This window comes from Argopecten irradians, chromosome 7 (assembly GCF_041381155.1).
Source record: "Argopecten irradians isolate NY chromosome 7, Ai_NY, whole genome shotgun sequence".
NCBI lineage: Eukaryota > Metazoa > Mollusca > Bivalvia > Pectinida > Pectinidae > Argopecten > Argopecten irradians.
The window spans coordinates 33,774,195-33,795,295 of NC_091140.1; the positions used below are offsets into that span (position 1 = coordinate 33,774,195).

Below are 21,101 nucleotides of genomic sequence, written 5' to 3' on the forward strand. Positions count from 1 at the left end.
AAATCAATAATGTGGGATGATAGTTTTATCACTAAAACTTGTTGATGTTTAAAACTATCTAAATTTGCTTTGAACGTAACTTTATATATCCGGGTATACTATTCTGATGAGAATGCATGCTGATCTTGAACATCTAAAATGCTCAATTTGGCCACACCAATTCTAGTTTTTCTAATCTGATGCTTTTAATCTTCTGAATTTCGTTTATATAATTTAAATTTTGACAATATAAGACAAAGCACAGTTGTGTCTAATATTTAACTTCTTTTTACATGTAGATACACGGGTGTAACATAAAGACACAAATACCACTCTTTTTTTCATTATAAGGAGTCACAGAATGCCATGCCTCTCATAAACAGGGTTGCTGTTAAAATTGTTTCTGATTTGGATGCATTAATCTAGATCACCATACATGTTAATCACATTGTATAATGCGTACACAAATCATTGCCATTTTTGCAGTCACTGCCGTGAAGGTTATACATCTCTATACAATTGTCACGATATCACTATATTCAAACCGACGTTCGTATGATCTTAGAAAATTAATCTTACCGCCATGTAATATTTCTTCCATCTCTAAACACATGACATTAACAGACATTGTTAGATTAATATGATATAAACTAATACAATAGCAGTATGGGCCATCATAAAAAAATCTAGAATAATCGTCCCTGAACCTGAAGATCTTTAAAATGTTTCCGTGTATGCAAAATCTTGATATCTAAAACCTTGGATACAAAGGCCAGAAACTCTACCCAACAAGAAAACAAGAAGCTTTTTAATTTTAACAATCAATATTTTTTTTTATATTTTTCCACCACTTTTTTTCATCAGTCATATATAATAATAATTTTATAATGATATTATAGAGCTGGATTTCTATATATCTTTTTTTTTATTTTAATTGGAAATCTTGATATGAAACAATTTTGCTGTATTGATTAATAAACAAATTTTATCATCTAAATATTTTGTTAAAATAAGTTTATTCTTCATTAGTCCTCTTCCATCTAAGATAAACGCTTACTAAAATGTTAAACACTTACACAGTACAATACCTAAATATGAATTTAAATCTAATTTACCTTAAAATACTTTTGCTTTCAATGAAATAGTATATATGTTAATCAAGTATAGAATCAACTCTGCTTGTTGAAAAGGAAAACCGATTTCCCCATGAAAATCAGAAATAAGAAAATTGCAAAATATTAAGGGTTTCACTATATATGGTGCATCTATAAAATTTGAAGCCACAAAACCAGGTTGAAATAATTTGAATGAAGAATGGACTTAATGCATGCTCGGTAAACACGACCAAATAAAACCTGGACTCTTCACGGTTGGTATTGAAAATCAAAATAATAAAACAATCCCAAAAAGATAAAACGTTTGAATTTATGAGCAGAAGTTGGTAAAAGGGTACAGGGAGGTTTATCAAATCATGTTGGTAAAATTCTTTGGAATTAAAGCACTTTTACATACCGCAGTCAACTGGAAATAAATTGATTTATTAGATAATTAAAACTTATCTAATTCAAAGTTCTTACACATAAACATAATTTACTTTCACATCAATTATCTACAAACATTTAACTCAGATGCAAGTGAATTCCGGTAAATTATTCCTTTTTAGTGAAAAAATAGTGAATCTCATTATCAAATTAAAAATTTATGAACAAAATTATAAATTTGCATATTTACTAAACAATGCATTGATTAATTTTCAAAGAAAGGAGCATATTTGCAGTACTGAATATGATCTTTATCAAAAAAAATCATAGACATGTATATTTTTGTAACAAAACTTATAAATACCATAGAAACACAATGAGACCCTTGATTTTAAAATATATATATCTATCTATAAATTGAAAAATAAGATGAATGAATTTATTGAATTATATCCAGTGAAATGGAATTACCCGGGTAATGAAATAGGATTAAACATCAATCTATTTTTAAAGTAATGTAGAAATAGAAGTAATTCTTGAGTTGTAAAGTTTGAAATGAAGCTCAAACATCAGCCAATGATTTCACAACATTGAACTGTCAACAATCGATCATAACCACAATAGAAAGAATGGGAAAATAACAACTATCTCTCTACCAACAGTACAATATAGGGCAACGTTTCATTTCATAACACAGAGTTATGTCCCCTTGTGGTAACATATTGTTGTTATTTGTATTTGAAATTCAGAGAGTTGTCTGTTCTTGCACATAGGTATAAATTGATATATCAACAGTTTATGAGCAAAATTTTTTTTCTCTCTGAAAATATATAATTTTGTGTAAGAAATAACAAGATACACAATAAAAAAATCATTGTAAATAACTCTGTCTTCTGAAATGACTAAAGAGCTTAACAACAACTAAAAACATGTGTTAGATCTAGAAACAGTTAAAATATACAGAACAAGGGAGGTAATCACATTTGCACTTTCCTTATCCTGTCAAATTACCCATCAAAAACAGACCTGTTTTATTAAAATGATTTTCTTCACATGGAAGCATTAAGCTTAAATCTTAAAAGGGAGATAACCCTTATTTAATGACCTTAAGAATAACATCCTTTACACTTATGCATCAAACTGATATTTTTGAGTTAACTGACAATGTTAAAATTTTGTAATATATATGTTATATACATAAGTATTAAGTAATAATTGCTTTCTTTCTACCTACCCTAGAGCCACGATGTAGTCTGTCTTTCATGATGGAAATGAATTCCTTATGACTGAGGTGACCATCACCGTCAGCATCAAAGATCTGGAACACAGTGTTGACAAGGTGGGGACTGAGTGTGTTACCGGTACACACATACACAGCTCTCTGGAATTGCTCTATAAGGTCAAACAAAGAAAGGTAAAATGAGGTCAAACAGAAAAAGGTCAGATAAGGATAAACAAAGAAATATCAAGTGAGGTAAATCAAAATAAGGTCGTGAGATAAAAAAAATCAAGGTCAAGTGAGGTAAAACAGAGCACGGTCAAAAACATGAACATCCATCATAGCACCAAAGCCTTCTTCAAAATGAGGTCAAGGTCAAAAGCTTCAAAAAGCAATGACAGGTCACTTAATTCAATCTCACATCATTCATCTTATGTCTGTTAACATAGCCTCTACTCAGAAACTACAATGACAAACAAGTTTATACATCACTAGGTCAAGGTCGAAGCTACATGAATTATGAATACTGTTTGGTCAAGGCCAAGTCAAAATAAGTTAAATAAGGAATAAATCAGGATTAGAAATAGCTATCTCAATTATCTCAAACAATGATGACTAAATACAAAAAGGTCAACATTTAGATGTAAATTAGTGTATGGATTTACCTTTAGACACTGCCTGATCAGCAAATGTATACATCTTCATGGCAATTGTGAAATCATCCAAACTATTCAGGAACTGACAGAATTGTTTAAACTCCTCGAAAGTAATGCCCTGAAAAAGAAAAAAAAACTGTATCAGGTATGGCTTCAATGATGGCAATATATTTAACTGGCCACTGATCACATATTCATACGTTCCTTCAGAATAATCTCAACCAAAAAGAGAAAATTTCTTATGACAAATACAAGTTAATATATTAGATATGCATTCCTTGGCAAAAGTAACAAATGCCATATATACATGTACCTGTACAGCTGGTATGCGTTCCTTGACACGTGTGATGCAGGCTTGGACGTCTGTCTTGTCAAACATTGTGTAGCGTAGAAGTATGTGAGCGAAATCTTCCTCTGTAATGGTGGCCATACCCTTAGAGAATTCCATAAACTCTAACTCAATCACCTCTGACTGAAGATTCTCCATAAATCTGGGAATTCCAAACATCTATCTCAATTTCATACTTATGTGCATGCAGAAACATAACATTTGGCAACCAAATGAATTGATGGGTGGCTGATTAACATAATAAAAAACTTCCTGAGATATCATGTTCAACATTATTATTGAACAATTACTATAAGCTATGAATATAATGATTATATATTTCATGTTCCAATGTTTGTTAGAAGTTGACACCTTTCCTTTTTTCTTTTTGTGGAGGGGAGAATTTATAAATATAGTTTTATAGTGTAACTTCAAGAAATCATACAAGCAACAAATATTTCAAATAACATATCTCAATTAATCAGAAGACCTTCGTTAAACCTTGTCAATACATTAGGGATGCTCCACCGCTAGTAAAGCAAAAATGATACTCATCATTTGAAAAAACACCCTGATTTTTAATCGTGTATATAAACGTATGTGTCTAATTATTATTTTGTAATATTTATGTCTAAAAGTAAAATATAAGAAGATCAAAATTTCAATGATGGTAATGATGTAAAGAAGTATCTTTGTACCTGAAGAAAATACTCATTTGTCTGCTCCTGCTTTTGATAGCAGAAAAATACCATTCGTCGGCGGTGTAGCATCCTTATCTACCAATGTGAAATCATTTCAATCTAATATATGAACATAAACAAACCTGTGGAAATCCTCATATTTAAGAGCTTGTCTGCCTTTAGGTCCAAAGAAGTGGATGAGTAGTGTGGTGTCCTGTACAGGGTCCACACTCTAACAAATGTAAAATATTTAATTATCATGATTTATTTAGAATCTCTGATCCACATATTAATGTAATATATATAGGTCCAATATATATATATGTATATGTTGTGTATCGTATTTTCTCACCAACTTTATAAAATGTGTAATGATTTTATTGATATGCTTAAAGAAATAGTTTCATACACTTCAGAACGTAACAATCATACAAAATATTTTTATTTTTTTTATTTATATCTATGCTTATATTAGTATAATACATAGTAATCAAAGATGAAAGATATTCAGATATGTATTAGATGTGCATTATATATAATATATCGTAAGTTGAAGACATGTTAGCTATCAAAATGTTGCAAGATATCTAAAATTATTTTTTTTCTACCATTAAACGATCAATATCATTTAAATAATATAGGAAACTGGTAATCATATCTTTCTGTTTTCCTTTTTCTTGTTATTTTTACATTCAATTGGCCAGCTGTATACCCTCTTAACATCTTGATTAATGCATGCAAGTACTGAATTCCATGTTATAATTTGCATATATATTTAGTATTTACTTCAGTCAAAATATATTCACAAATATTTGTTGTCATGCTTTTTACTATAAATGTTCGTTAACCCATGATAACTATTTCATCATTCAAATTCTTGCATGTCTACAAAAATCTTTAAGCCATAGCCCCAAACCAGAGCTTGTCTCTTTCATTCAATTATTACAGTGTATGTTATTATCACCAAATAACCCCAGTCATGCAGCCAATACAATGAAATACAAAATCTTAAAACAAACTTTAATTAATTTAAGACTCACATTTCCTAATTTGAATCAAATCTTTTACAGAATCTGAAGTCTTTGAAACAGATCATTCTCAAAATATTATTTACTGCATGGTCATGGAGATTTTAGGAATTTCTTGGCACCATCCACACAGCTCATCAAATACTTCCAATTTAAATAGAGATTTACAAATTGTTTCACTGTAATTATAAATCTAAGAGTCTCGAGATTTCCCAAATGGTTCATTGTGATTATACTCTAAAAGTCCAGGGGTGTACCAAATGGTTCATTGTGATTATAACTCTAAAAGTCCAGGGGTGTACCAAATGGTTCATTGTGATTATAACTCTAAAAGTCCAGGGGTGTACCAAATGGTTCATTGTGATTATAACTCTAAAAGTCCAGGGGTGTACCAAATGGTTCATTGTGATTATAAATCTTAAAGTCTACTGATTTACCAAATGGTTCATTGTGATTATAACTCTAAAAGTCCAGGGGTGTACCAAATGGTTCGTTGTGATTATAACTCTAAAAGTCCAGGGGTGTACCAAATGGTTCATTGTGATTATAAATCTTAAAGTCTAGAGATTAACCAAATGGTTCAAATTTTGATTACACCTCTAAAAGTCTATTAAAGATTCAACAAATGCTTATTCGTGAATATAATTCTAAATGTCTAGGGATTTTCCAAATGGTTCATTGTGATTATAACTCTAGAAGTCTAGAGATTTACCAAATGGTTAAAATTTTGATTATAACTGATGAACAAGTCTAGGGATGTACCAAATGGTTCTTTGTTAATATAACTCTTAAAGTCTTAAGAGATATACCAAATGATTCATTGTGATTATAACTCTAAAAGTCTAGAAATTTACCAAATTGTTCATTATGAATATACTTAAAGTCTAGAAAACCATTCTATAATAGTCTAAGATAAAGTGATTCAACAAATGCTTATTTGTGAATATAATTCTAAATGTCTTGGGATTTACCAAATGGTTCATTGTGATTATAACTGTAAAAGTCTAGAGATTTACCAAATGGTTCATTGTGATTATAACTGAAAAAGTCTAGAGATGTACCAAATGGTTCATTATGATTATAACTCTAAAAGTCTAGAGATATACCAAATGGTTCATTGTGATTGTAACTCTAAAAGTAGTCTAGAAATCTACCAAATGGTTCTTTGTGATTACAACTATATAAGTAGAAAGATTTACCAAGTGGTACATAACAGTCATAAGTCTTTCCTTCTCATCTCTTCAACCAGGATACATTTCCCCATTATTAATATTCTGACCATTTCATTGCAACTCATGCGATGTGTATACACATGTCTTGCCCCCAACAAGCCCCAATAGCATTCAACTGCCAGGACATGCAATACACCCCCCACTGCCTAGTGTAAACAAACTACTTTCAATATTTTTGTCATATACTTTACTAAACTTAATTATTCATAAATCAAATTGACGAAGGTCTTGATGGACAACATAGAAAATGTTTAACCATCTTACCATCAATATCTATGTCTGATAAATTTGAGACATTCACATAATCTAAGAATTCTACTGATTAACGTATTCTACTCTGATATATATTAGTATTGTAGATTTAGTTCTTTATTTATAATAAATATATTGTTTGAGTTTTCCATTCATTTTTTTATTATATACTTTCATCTTCTAATAGTGCAACACCATTCAATATTATCTTCATTCCAGTTGATTCTTCTAAACCACTATAATATTTATAATTTCAACCTTATAATCCTGATATCTTATTTTCAGGAATTACAATGTATTCACAAATTTATCACTATATTACATACAATGTAAAGGTTTTCCACCATAATTAAACCTAATGTTTCCATGTTCTTTATAATGGACAAAAACAATGCTTTTCTCAATAGACAAAAAATTAACGCTATCTTCAGAAAAAAAGAAATCCTGTTTAGAATACAATGATATTATCTATTGTCAGATAATATTAGTTGATGCCATGGTAATTTTCAAACAGCAATTGCAAATGGCTGTATTTTAAGAGAAAGTCTAGATATAGATTTTAAAACAGGTCTGTTTAACAAACAACATATTTCCTAGATCCTTAGCCTTTTGGCCAAATATGATAGCTCAATCATTTTCTCTATAAAAATACATCAGATAATCAATTAATCAAATATAAACGCTCTATATCTGCAGGTGTCCCAAAGCAGAATGAAGCTGAGGCGTGTCCAAGGAAATTAGAACAGAATAATGTTCTTAATATCATCAGCATGCTAAAAGAATATCTTGAATAAGCCTTAGATTTAAATTTATTCTTTAAACCGTCTCTTTTGAAATTGGCATTGAAATAATTTAGATTATAACTTTAAAATTTGAAAAATTTATCACCTTAACTATATATAACGTTTAGAACAGACATCCATACACCATATATATATATATCATTCAAAATTTCTAGCTAGCTATTTTCAGGGTTGTCAGTTTTAATGATACATATTATCTATATGATTATATACTTAATTAATTATTATATATATGTACAGCACACACATTTCAGATATATGCAGGAGACGCTTGTAAATATTAACATACAAACCTCTTTCACCTGAAATGTATAAAAATATACAAAAAATAGTTAAACAAAATTAAAGGGAAAAATAATCAAAGCCCAAAAAGAGAACATTTTGCAAATTAGTAAATCTTCAACCATGCAAGAGTACAAACTACAACTATTTTGTGAAAATACAACAGCTCACTATTGCAAAACAATGTTAGTTTATCCAAAGCTTCAAGATTAGAAATAATTTAAAATGCAAATACAATTGGTAACACAAGATTGTAATATATAGCAAAGTAACTTCACAAGCTTTATACAAATAATACATGTGCAAAAGGTTATGAATTAGACTGTTATATCATTCTTTGCCAGTCTTAAAATTAGCAGTGAATTATTGTAAAATATATGTATATATATTACAAATGCTTTATATTTTGCATTCATATTAGTATACAAATCAAGCTCAAAATTCAGCACAAAAAATATAATACACGTACATATTTATAGATATATAGGTTATTCATTTGATTTCATTAATTCCATATAAGTACATTAGGGAACAATGTTTTATTATACTGACTAGGTAATTATCAATAGATAATTATAATTAAAGCAACACAACATCCACTTTATGATTCATGTTTCATTGATATATATATTTGAAAGGGATTAGTAAAGGGATGTACATATAGGGAGCCAAGAGGGAGAAGGTCAAGGGCAAATAAGCATTAGAATTATTTTGGGGAGAGGGAAGGGGAAAACAACTTATTATTTGATTTTCAATCACTATTGGCCAAATTAGTTTTCATCAGAAACTTCTTTTTAGGCAAAATGTTTTAAAAAAAATCTCTCCAAAAAAATCATCAAGTTAAGTCCAAAGTTAAGTTTTGATTTTTAAACCATTTAAAAAGGAGGACTCAAATTGGCATCATCTTAGTGAAAACCTTAAAAATATTTATTTTCCTTGCCCAAAAATTTTGATTTGTTAAAATGCAAATTTCATAAAGAAGCTACAACCAGGGTTTACATTATTTCACTGATCAGATTTTTACCAATGACAATTGCATTAATATTATACTGGCCAAGATACTAGCCAACTTCAAAGTACGAAGGAGACTTATATCAACAAAGATTTTCCTATGAGTGGATAACAATATATCCATGTACCAAAGGAGTCTCTGAAATTCATCCTGAATGTTGAGCATTTTTAAAGAAAATTTCATTTTAAAATTTCTATCTTCCTGAAGTTTAAAGCATGGATGAATAAAGCTTTGACTTAAAGAGTGTGCCAAATGTATACTACCAGGAATATCTTTTTTTTTTTTAAAGTTTATTTGAATGTTTTCTGTTTAAAAAGAAAGCTCAAAGGCAATTTAAAAGGTAAAAATAAAACTAAGCAACTACAAAGCGTGTACTAAGTTCATGCATCATACGTACACTATAAATAAAAATATAATAATATACAATAAAAATAAAAATGTTACAAACAAAAAAAAAATCTAATAAAAAGTGAGTGGGTTAGGAATGGTTAGGTGTGATAAAACAGGAAAAGATCACCACATGTGGTGGGGGGTACCACTAGTAAACATACTTTAGCCACGGTGTGGTCCTTGTTAATCATCTGGTTCCCGGAGGCTGCCTCAGTAGGTTCTTTACTGAAGACTCGCTCCAGCTGTAAAATGTGGTGTGGATTAGTGGGGGGTATCCTCATCACAATACACAAGCCTTCACTCATATATATGGTAAGATTTCAATAGCGTTGAATGGTTAAAGGAATATTGTAATGGCATCGGGACTATTTCAAAAGCAAGGGAAGATTGCCATGGTCTGGAGAAGATTCTAAAGATTTTTGTTAGCTTGAAGAATTGAAATGGTTTTTGGAAGATTTTAATGGTTTCTAGTAGATTTTGGTGGCGCTAATTTGTGAAAGGCACGGAGAAATAGTGTGATGGTCTGGACAAGATTTTAATTGTATCCACAATGTTTTAATGGTCATAGTAGATTTTAATTGCTTCGTAACATGTTTTAGAAATTAATAGCCACAGATACATTCTTGAATTTGACAGGGATTTCAAAGATATGAAATACTCATGAATAGAATTTGGAAAAAATATGGATGAAGATATTCTAATGTATAAGTATATAACCAGTTATGGTAAAACATATGGGTTTTTTTTTCTTTTTTTCATATATAATAATCCAATGTTAAAAAAATGATTGTCATTTCATAGAAAATTCATTGTTTATCCATACAAGTTCATTACTAATTCAATTTACTTTTAAAATATTTGCAATGGCATTGCAAGAGAAAATGAATGTCTGCAATAAAATCCCTACATGTAATTCTACCGGGGTGTCTCAGGTATTTAACATAAAATACATTTAACCTGTATCATTATTATAAATCTGGGGAACAATTTACACAATTTATTGACTTATATAGTGAATTGTATGGGATATATTTATTTTGATCTTGTAAACAACACCAACCGGAAACTTATAACCAACAAGGTTTATTTACAAAACATTAAATGTTTGTTAAGTATCATTTTCACATAACCATATATCTGATATACACATCTATTACCAATTTATTCCAATTATTTCCTTAATAGTTTGAAATTAATAGCTAGAAAAAGCTGTATGGAACATAAGTAAAAAAAACGTTTCATGATAAATAATTTACTGACCCTCTCTTTAAACCTGTGATTAAAAACTGATATCTGTAATATGTACATCAACACTATAAGTTAAGATTAAGAGAATATGTACTGTGATATTCAAAATCATCGCTTTTGAAATAACTATATAATTATACGTAGATATAAGCTTAAACACACTCTTAAGTTGAAGCAGAACTTATAGATTGAACACTTTCTAAAATTTCATCCACAAATTACAAGAACGAAAACATTCACCATCAATTATCAAATTCAAATATGCAAATTTAATGAACCAGAAACAACTGAATATGTATACTAGATATAAACAGGTAAAATATTTAGGAGATTTCATTATAATTATTTTAAACAATATTGTATTCATTGAAAATATTAAGTGTGCATTTTTTTATTGCAATACAATAATTCTGTGAAAATTATTGTTCTCTATATCATGACCAAATGCATACTTTGAATTGATTTTTTTTATTTGTCATTAATTAATGAATTTTCTTATCTCTTTAAAAGTTAATTAAAATGTTTGGATGAAATTTAGTTAATTGTTGTTATCAATGTTACCAATGTATAAAAAGATTCTACAAGCAGACAGATTGTGAACATTTCAAACCATTCTGACATGTAAAAACATGTGATACTTAAGCAGTCTTTTTATGTGTATAGAAAGATCGTTTTGTGACATCCATCACAGGAAACAGCAGTGTCCTTTAGGATAATGACATGGTGTGGAGTGTCAAAAAGCAAGAAAGATGTAGCTTTGCAGAAGTTTTGCTCACAGAGAACACAAAACACATGTACTACATTTACTTCCAAAAAGCATTATATTTTATTTGAAAAAGATTAATAGTATTTTTTTCTAATAATACTCTGGTATGATGGATTCAATATCTGATAAAGATTACTGAATTTCTGAATTATTGAATATAATCTTTAATACTTCCAGCAGCAGGTCTCAGGTAGGAGGCACCACCACAGTTGATTATTTACCAATGCTATTCTCATTTAATTAACAAGGCTGAAACTCGATTTAGTCAATATCTATGATTTCATTTGACTGAAAATAATTAATGCAAAAAAATATAAAAGAATTGTAGATGAACAATAATAATGTCTAAATCATTTTGACCAGTTGATTATGTAATTAATACTGTAAGTGCTTCTCATAATATACAATTCCTGTGGAGAAAAATTAAAACAATACAACATTATATAAGTATCCTTTGTTGTGATAGACACGGTAAGTCTGTTACGTTGGTGATTGATATCGTCTGTAATAAGTGAAGTAATTAATTAAAAAAAAATTTTATTATTGAAATCTGCATCTGAAAACGTAAACACAAAACATTAGTTTGATATAATAGTTATTCACTCACTCCACAGGATGTAAGCAAGCAAGCATGCAATGCAGACTGGCAAGAAGGTAGGTTATACAAGCTTTCAAATATGCACTAGCAAGCTAACATGCAATCATCCTTTCATATAAGTACTAGCCTAATTGGTCTAAGTATTCTAGCTAGCTTAAATTATACTCCAAAGAATTTCTATTCTGAAATTTCAACACTTTGTCCTTATTTCCAAAAGATAAACACTTAAAATTATAAATCTGTAAATCTGAAACTTTTAGCTATTTCTGTTCAAGTCAAATAACCTTGAAATGTCTGCTGAGTAATTAATTGATGATTAAATATAAGTATTTAGTAAAACATTTTATTTCACTAAAAAATTGACCTTGAGAGAGTAATTAATTACTTTCATTAATGTGTAGCAATCATATTATGATTTCAGGAGAAGTGTTTTAATACAAATCTGTCACTTCGTTCTCTTTCAAAAGTCATGAAAGCAAATAATTTTATATTATATATAAGTTCATAAAATAACTTTCTGGACTTTCTGGGTTTTATTCATAGGTTTTTCTTCAAATTGAAATTATTTTATAAAATTTAATTAAGTTAAAACATAAAACAATTCTGATAAACTCTAGTTGAGGGTCAATATATCCGTCTATCAATTAAGTTCTGAAATCATTAATGTTTACCTATCTTTATGAAGGTATGGAATAAATATATTTTCCTATGACTTTTTTGTCTGTTAATTATGCCTTCTAATTATCCTCTGTACAAATAAAACTACGTCCATTGGAATGCACACTCCTATACTACATGTATGGCTAATAATAAGTTAGTTTGTTAGTGGCGAGTGAGGTCAATATTCAGGCATCTACGTATGGACAAAAACTGAAAAGTTACTGTCTTTGGGAAATAATCAGTCTTTTTTTCTCTATTCTAAATGAATAAATTCTTTTTTGTCCCATCTAAATTGATGATAAATATATTTTTTTTATATCTGTCCTCATTCAATAAAGACATGCAAAATAAACAGCAAAACTTTAAATAGTTCATGGATTTTGAGAAACAATTAAAGAACATAAATTTTTTTAAAATAAAAGCAAAAACAAATAAATGTAAGCAATTAACTGAAAACAAACAGAAGATAACTAAATGAATAGGCAAAAAATTCCTTTTTAAGTTTACTAAATAGTATGAGGGGAGGTAATTTCAGGAAAAGTAACTGATTTTTTCAGAGACCGTAACTCTACAGTAATTTGCTAGCCAGGTTTTCACACATGCAGTTTTTAGGCAAAATTTTCTTCTTCAAAACCTGCAACAATAATATAAATCTCATCAATTATCCGTAGGATATCTGTTGCATGTATAGAGAGAGGATTATGAAGAAGGAAATTTTGTTATCTGTCATGCGACAGATTTGCAGCGAAAAGTTAATGCCGTGTTCCGAATAAACATTACACATACATCAAGCAATGCCTGCAGTTTTTGCTGCGGCCTGGGGACAAACTTTCGTTCCGCGGGGGGGAGAGTGAAGAAGCTTTCCAACTGAAATAGATATAAATACAGCAATGTAAAACAAACTAAAAATGTAAAGCTACAACAAAGAGATCAAACCAACCCCTGTGCAAAACCAGCCTGGGGCAAAAAGAATAAAGAAAACACAAAATGTGCATAGAAAATCATATTGTAATTGAAATCATATACATAGAAATGAAATTGATTGTGTATTTTTAGTAACCAATTAAGGAGCTAGAGGAAAGGTTTGATTTTGGAGACAATATGGGAAAGAACAACAAATGGTAGCTACATATTATATGCAGCTCAGAGGCTGAATAACACTGGTAGAATGTTTGACACCTGGGCTACTAAGCTACCCAGACTAAAAGGCTATTATGGCTCAGTGGAAGGAAAAACCGACATCTTTATAATTTTGGTATAGCCACCATGAGACAAAGGCAAAGGGGCTTACAAGTATAAAATAGTTATATAAAGGTGGAATATTGACCATTCTGTCAAGAAGCGGAGTGATGGTGAATTGTAGAAATTCAGAAACATTAGTACCAAAACAGTAAATAATTAGAGACAGAAATGGTAAAAAGGGGGAAAGAGCCCTATAACGGATGAAATTAGAATAAATCAGATAAATTGAATTCTGTTTATCCTCATAAGAGCTCATCAATTTATAGAGTAGATTTAGGAAAGGTACAACAAAACTTAGATGGCAAATTGAAATTATAGGACTACTAAACAATATTCAGAATTAGATATATAAAAGCAGACATTAAGACTGTGAAAATAATAAGATATATTAGATATATATAAATATATATGTATATGTATATGAAATATTAATTTTTTCTTTTGTAATGTAACTCTGTTTAAGCATTAAACTATCTTCGTATGGCATCTATGGTCTATATAGATGCCAGAGCTTTGCAGACAATCTTCATAATGCGCGCTAGCACATTATGAGATGATTGTCTGCAAAGCTCTGGCATCTATATAGACCATAGATGCCATACGAAGATAGTTCAATGCTTATATTTACATTATTAACTCATTTTGGGGTCTCTGCATTAACAATGTTTAAGCTAGATTAGGAAAACCGTTTACCAACAATGATTTAATCCACTCAGCCATTTTGATGGTGATCAGTTGATGTTACCATGACAACATTAGTGACGTCATAATGGTCACGTTTTGGGTGTCAATTATACCCCCATATTCATCACTTTGCCTCGGTTAGTTTATATAGTAGAAGTGACAAGTAAATGTAAATATATTGAAGTTATTAATTTCAAATTCAGATGGAAACATAAATTAAGATAATATTTATACATATACAGTTAAGATATTAGAATCAGTTAAAAGTTTCAAGCAATATTGTATATTAGAAATAGATTTAGGATGTATATATGGCATACCAAATATGTATACAGAAAAGGAAAAGCTCAACTAGATAATTAAATTTAATATGATACGGTAATTGCATATATTTTTCTTCTTCCATTATTGTTTTATTTGTTTTTTATTCCTATTCTTTTTTAAACTGTTCCTTATTTCTAATTTAAATAAAATTCCCATACAAAATACAATTTTAATTTCTCTAGGTTTAAATATTAATTTAACATGAATAATTAATTGCTTGAACATTTGCCAAATATTTTTTCACCATCATATATTTTATTATACTTTTTTTCACTTCAATATCAAATCTACAAGATTTCTCATTAACGATGCTCCATCGCCGACAGAGCATAAATGATATTCATCATTTGAACATTAATTAGTGTTTAATCGTGTATATATATGCCTAATTAACACAAAAAATAACATAAAATAATCTATTTCGCCTTTGGTGCATGCGCAATCATTACTTCATTCCATATAAGATATAGTGCCACAGAATTTTTTCGGGATGCAATTAATTATTTTTCATATTTTTAACAAGTAAAATTAGAAGCTCAAACTTTTCAATGGTGGTAATGGTGTAATGTAAGTAACTTTTGAAACTGAATAAAGATACTAAATCGTCTGTTCCTGTTTTTGATTGTGAAAAAATACCATTTGTCAGCGGTGGAGCATCTTAAAGCTAAATCCAATCCTATATCTTCAATATTTCCTTCATACGACATATTACCTACATTGATGAGGTCCATGTTCGATTCAAGTGTAGAGAGATTGTAGATATTTTCTAAGGCTAGGAAAATACAACCAGCATGTTTGTAATGTTTTACTTTATTTTAAAAAGTGTGCACATTATAAATGAGAAATAAGTGACGTTAATGAAAACAGCTAAAAAAGGCAAGTTTAATCAAAGATTGAACATGTACTTATTTTATCGACCTATGATGGATATGACAAATATTAATTTTCAAACCCTAACCTAACTTTTTCAAAGCCTAACCTAACTTTAAAGGGAAATAAAAGGTCTTCAAAGTTTTATTCTTCCATCAAGGGTTTTTTCTTTTTTTTGTACAAAGTTCACTTTTAAGTCAGCTTTAACATTTCCTTCACAAAAAATAAATATAACATTTATGATAAAAATATAAACCAGAAATGTCAGCAATACCTAAATGCTTCATCATTCTGCATGGAATTGGAATAGCTAGAACATGATAAATGCCTATATCCCTTTGTTTGTCATCTTCCATTCCTTTTTAACACCATTGTGTAATGGGGGTGCCATTTCATGATACCAAATTGTTCATGATATCAAAATCATCACCCCTGCATATATAAATTAATTGGCTCAATTCCCTATGTAACATGTGGATTATGTAATACTATATATACTTTATACAGATAAAAGCAGTAAATTCTATGGTGATGTTATCACTCTACTGTCATACTGGTTGGAATAATATGTTACTCATACTTTAAATAGGTTTTAATTAAGCTTTAATTTTTACAAAGCATTAATTAATAATCAAAAAGACATTACTTCAAAAATAAATACACAATACATAGTAAAATAAAAATAATAATATAGTAAAATAACAGAACAAAATTAAAAGGATACTTTTAAATAATAAAAAAACCTGAACTTAAGTAAAGTGATATGAAACAAGCATGCTATAAGTCTTTTAATATACCCACTGTAAGCCAAACTGCTGATTATTTTGCTTCAAAATAAATTAGGAGTAGCCTCCCTTTGACTGATTTTGCCACATGACAAACCATGCTTAAACTACCACACTGGCAATTAATTTGTAATAAAATTGTATTTGACAAAAACAAATAAATGAATACATGAATCCTGTCACTAATAACACTTTTTTTGATATTTTTTTTTTAATTTTGATCACATGTCAATCTTGTTACCATAGGTAAAATATCAATCATCATTTTTTGATCATTATCATATGCTTCTAAATAAAGATGGTTCACAGACCACCAAAATGTCACGAATTCCAACTACGATTTTCATGTTCAATGCTGATGTTGCTAATAAAGATGAAAATAATAAAAGAGAATTAATGATAATAATGATAACTGCTGCTGATGATGAAAACCAGGATAGTGTAAGAGTGATAAGTACAATGATGATACCATTGATAATAGACAATGAGATGATGATGATGACGGCAGTGATGAAGATACACACTTGAAAGGATAGAACCCATAGGAAAAATATGAATATGAAGAATATGATTTTCTATAAGAGGAAAGATAATTAGAATAAAATTTCAACTCTCTCTGTATAACCAATCCTATCATTCTTTGCTACGTACCCACCCAGACACCCTGTGTGCCTAGTATTCATGGCATTACTTCTTAATTATATGATATATGTCTTACTTTAACCCTGTATATCTACATGTATACCTATATACCTTTGAGTTCACAACCATCATGCACCCACCCCTTATATGAGAACTTCCCAAGGCCTACCAGACACTTTCCCAATATATATAGTCTAATCGGTAAAGTGTAAGTCACCCGACAGGTATTAAAAACCCACGTACCTGTCCCCGACCTTCGTTTACTTACCTGTACCAGGTACACCAGGTATGCATATATTTCATTCATACATATTACAAAAAAAATCAATATACACCACTGTCACTATCTCAAGCTTCATTCATGTAAGATGTGCAGGCCACCCTGTTTTTAGGTTTTTACATACTTATATTAGGATTGATCAAAGATCTACTGACCTACATAAGAACAATGCTGTCTGAAGGAGGGGTCAATAGCTTATGCATCTAATTCAGTGTCGTTCTAAGCTATTTTTTTTATCAAACAACCCTTTCAATAAACCCTTTTATAAGCCATTATTTCATCATTTAACCCTTTCTCCAATTACTCTGCAGGAAAGAAAAAACTAATTTTAAAAAGTTCAGTCCATTTAATAAAGAGTAGATTTTAATTGATAATGTGAATCTGAATTTTACTTTATATTGATAAGTTATGAACTTATAGAGAGAGGAAATGGTTGGGTTTTTTTTTGAGAGTAACAAAACTGGTGTAGATCATCCATCAACTTGTAAGGAGGTAATGGGTAAGGGTCATACAGTGCTGATTTAAAAATTTCCGTTCTGTTTTACACCAAAATCAAACCTAGCACAGTGATAATTAATGGAGAGGACAGGACATTCATGAATCTATAGATATAGTTCTTTAACTGTCTTGATTATTACTGTTAATGAACAACACACAGATATAGGTAACTCTGCCAGTCACGTTTCTCCATCCTTATCATCCTAAACATGTGAAATTTGTTCTAAAATTGTTCTCTAATAACTCTCTAGAATCATAGCGTAACATCACATCAGGGGTCATTTTTATCTTGCACTGTGTCCGTAAGTGTGATCAATTGTAAGAAAAAATTACCCATCCCACAGTAACTATCTTCTGCTTCTACACTCCCCATCTACATAATTCTAGCTACATCCACCTACAGTCAATCAATATTCGTGTCACTAGGTCGTCATTATAGATTTTATTTAGAAGGTGTCACATGAATACCGGTAATTTGACCCAATAATACTCATCTCAGAGTATGTATTTTGGCTTTAAACTATATCCATATGATGTAACTTATCGACCTACTGCCAACATCAATCTCACTTGGTGATTTTCTTTTAGGCTCAATTTAAAAGGTGTCACATGAAAGATTTGACCCGGAGATATTTTTATCACAGAGTATGCATTTTGGTTTTGAATTATACCTATATGATGTAACTTTACCAACTCTCAATATCCATGTCACTAGGTCATATTCGACTTAGAAACAATTACCGGTAAAAAGGTGTCACACGAAAATTCTAACCGTGTGGTTTAAAGGATTATTAATCCAAATCCAAAAGTTACAAAACCGGTCCAAGGAAAATAACTGTGATTAATTAAGCATCAATTTGAAGGTGTTACATGGATAAGATAACAGTACTTATAAGACCAATATTTTATCTAGCATCATATATGTATGTATGGAAGGTGTAACACCAAAATAATGACCTAATTTTGAGTTTTCTGGAAGGTGAAAATCAAAAACAAGAGGCCAAAGGGCCTGTATCACTCACATATTTTTTTTTTTTTTTTTTTTTTTGAGTAATTCTGTAATCTTGTAATTAGTGAATAAAAAATCACACAGACAAATTGATCCCATGATTTGTTTAATTTTGAAACCCATTCATATAATGATGATATAGATACCATACGAATATGGTATCCAAAACATAGTTTCAGAGAGGAAGCAATTTATATGAAAATAGAAGCCTAATTAACATTTTTGGCCACACGCCTAAAACCCTAGGGGTTCAGCCCTATCATTTTTACAATCCCCACCCTAGCTATAAGGATGCTACCAATGCATTATGAGTGCTCTCCAATGCTCAGTTGCAGAGAAGTTGTTAATATGGTAGCAGCCAAATTAATCCCTTTTGCCTCATCAATTGAATTAATCCCTTTTGCCTCATCAATTGAAAAAATTTGAATCCTCACCCTATAAGGATCGATGCCACTATTGAATTATGAGTGCTCTCAAATGCTACGTTGCAGAGAAGAAGTTGTTTAAATGAAAATAGCCAAATTGACCCTTTTTGACCTTGCCCCTCAGGCCCTCGGGGCGGTCAGCCCAATTCATTAGCACAATTTTGAATCCTCACCCTATAAGGATGCTACCATTGCATTATGAGTGCTCTCCCATACTCAGTTGCAGAGAAGAAATCATTTATATGGAAATAGCCAAATTGACCCCTTTTTACCCTGCCCCTCAGGCCCCCTGGGGGTCACCCCTTTTATTTGTACAATTTTGAATCCCTATCCTATGAGAATGCTACCATTACATTATGAGAGCTCTCCCATGCTTACTTTCAGAGAAAAAATCATTTATATGGAAATATCCAAATTGACCCCTTTTGACACTGCCCCTCAGGCCCTGGGGGTAAGCATCATCATATGAACAATTTTGAATCCCCATCCTATAAGGATGCTACCATTGCATTATGAGTGCTTTCCCTTGCTTAGTTTCAGAGAAGAAGTCGTTTACATAGAAATAGCCAAATTGACCCCTTTAACCCCGGCCCTCAGGCCCTCGGGGGTCAGCCCATTATTTGTACAATTTTGAATCCCTACCCTATAAGGTTGCTACCATTGCATTATAAATGCGTATACCCAACGCATAATTTCAGAGAGTAAGTTGTTCATATGGAAATAGCCAAATTGACCCTCTCTGACCCTGCCCCTCAGGCCCCTGAGGGGTAAGCCCCATAATTTGTACAATTTTGAATCCCCACCTTATAAGGATGCTACCTTTGCATTATGATTGCTATCCAACGCTCACTTTCAGAGAAGAAGACTTTTATATGAAAATAGCCAAATTGACCCCTTTTGGCCCCGCCCCTCAGGCCCCTGGGGTGTCAGCCCTATCATTTGTACAATTTTCAGTCAGTAACCCATAAGGATGCTACCAGTCAAATTTTGTTGAATTCAGACCAGCGGTTATGAAGAAGAAGTCGATCATTGACGGACGACGGATGATGGACGCTGGACACCGGAAGACGGACGCTGGACACAGTGGTATCCCATAAGCTCACCTCGGTCCTTTGGACCAGCTGAGCTAATAATGACCCAATTTTTAGCTTTTGATATTTTCAAAAATCAGAAGGAATATCATTTTGTTTAAAAGGACAACTTTGTGAGGCTAATTCTGTTACATTACCATGAAGCAAATTATGGCATACATCTTCAGTCCTTATGAAACATATAAGAAGAAATATTGACAAATGACAAGGTATGGTTATGTCCCTTTTTGGCCTCAAAATTTGTCAAACTTTCAAAAGTGTTATTTAATATTTAAATTATTGGATTTGAAATATATTTAGTGCATCCCTGATTTAGTTTTAATGACAGTTTTCTAATTTTACAGCTTCAGTTGCCATATGGTACATTGTAAGTCCTCGAAATATGCATAAATTATGAAAATGTGGACATTTTGACACTTCGGCATTTTTTTGGCGCTATTTTTGCTTTATAGACACCATAGAGCGCAACCTTGAACAAACTTTACATTTCTCCTAAAGATGTATAAGGAGTATAAACATATTCTCGGTAAACAATACATTTGTTCAAGGATGCGCTCTATAGTTTCATAGAAAAAAAGGTTGTAAAAAATGGCCAAAAATTGTCAACATTTCCACATTTTCATAATTTATGCATATT

General features: G+C 30.6%; 1 protein-coding gene across 4 annotated transcripts in view; it reads right to left on the reverse strand.

Annotated features, from left to right (window-relative positions):
• The window catches only part of LOC138328229 (calcium uptake protein 3, mitochondrial-like), a 138,845-nt gene that overhangs the window by 3,508 nt on the left and 114,236 nt on the right, over positions 1-21,101 (reverse strand). Inside the window, exons 6-12 of one of the 4 annotated variants that reach the window (XM_069274935.1) lie at positions 13,401-13,481; positions 9,504-9,584; positions 4,487-4,575; positions 3,649-3,826; positions 3,345-3,453; positions 2,695-2,852; positions 559-582 (exon numbers count right to left, since the gene is read on the reverse strand). In XM_069274935.1, coding sequence (XP_069131036.1) covers positions 559-582; positions 2,695-2,852; positions 3,345-3,453; positions 3,649-3,826; positions 4,487-4,575; positions 9,504-9,584; positions 13,401-13,481 — 720 coding nt within the window. The remainder of the gene's footprint in view (positions 1-558; positions 583-2,694; positions 2,853-3,344; positions 3,454-3,648; positions 3,827-4,486; positions 4,576-9,503; positions 9,585-13,400; positions 13,482-21,101) is intronic. The other 3 variants (XM_069274938.1, XM_069274937.1, XM_069274936.1) reach the window with 3 other exon arrangements.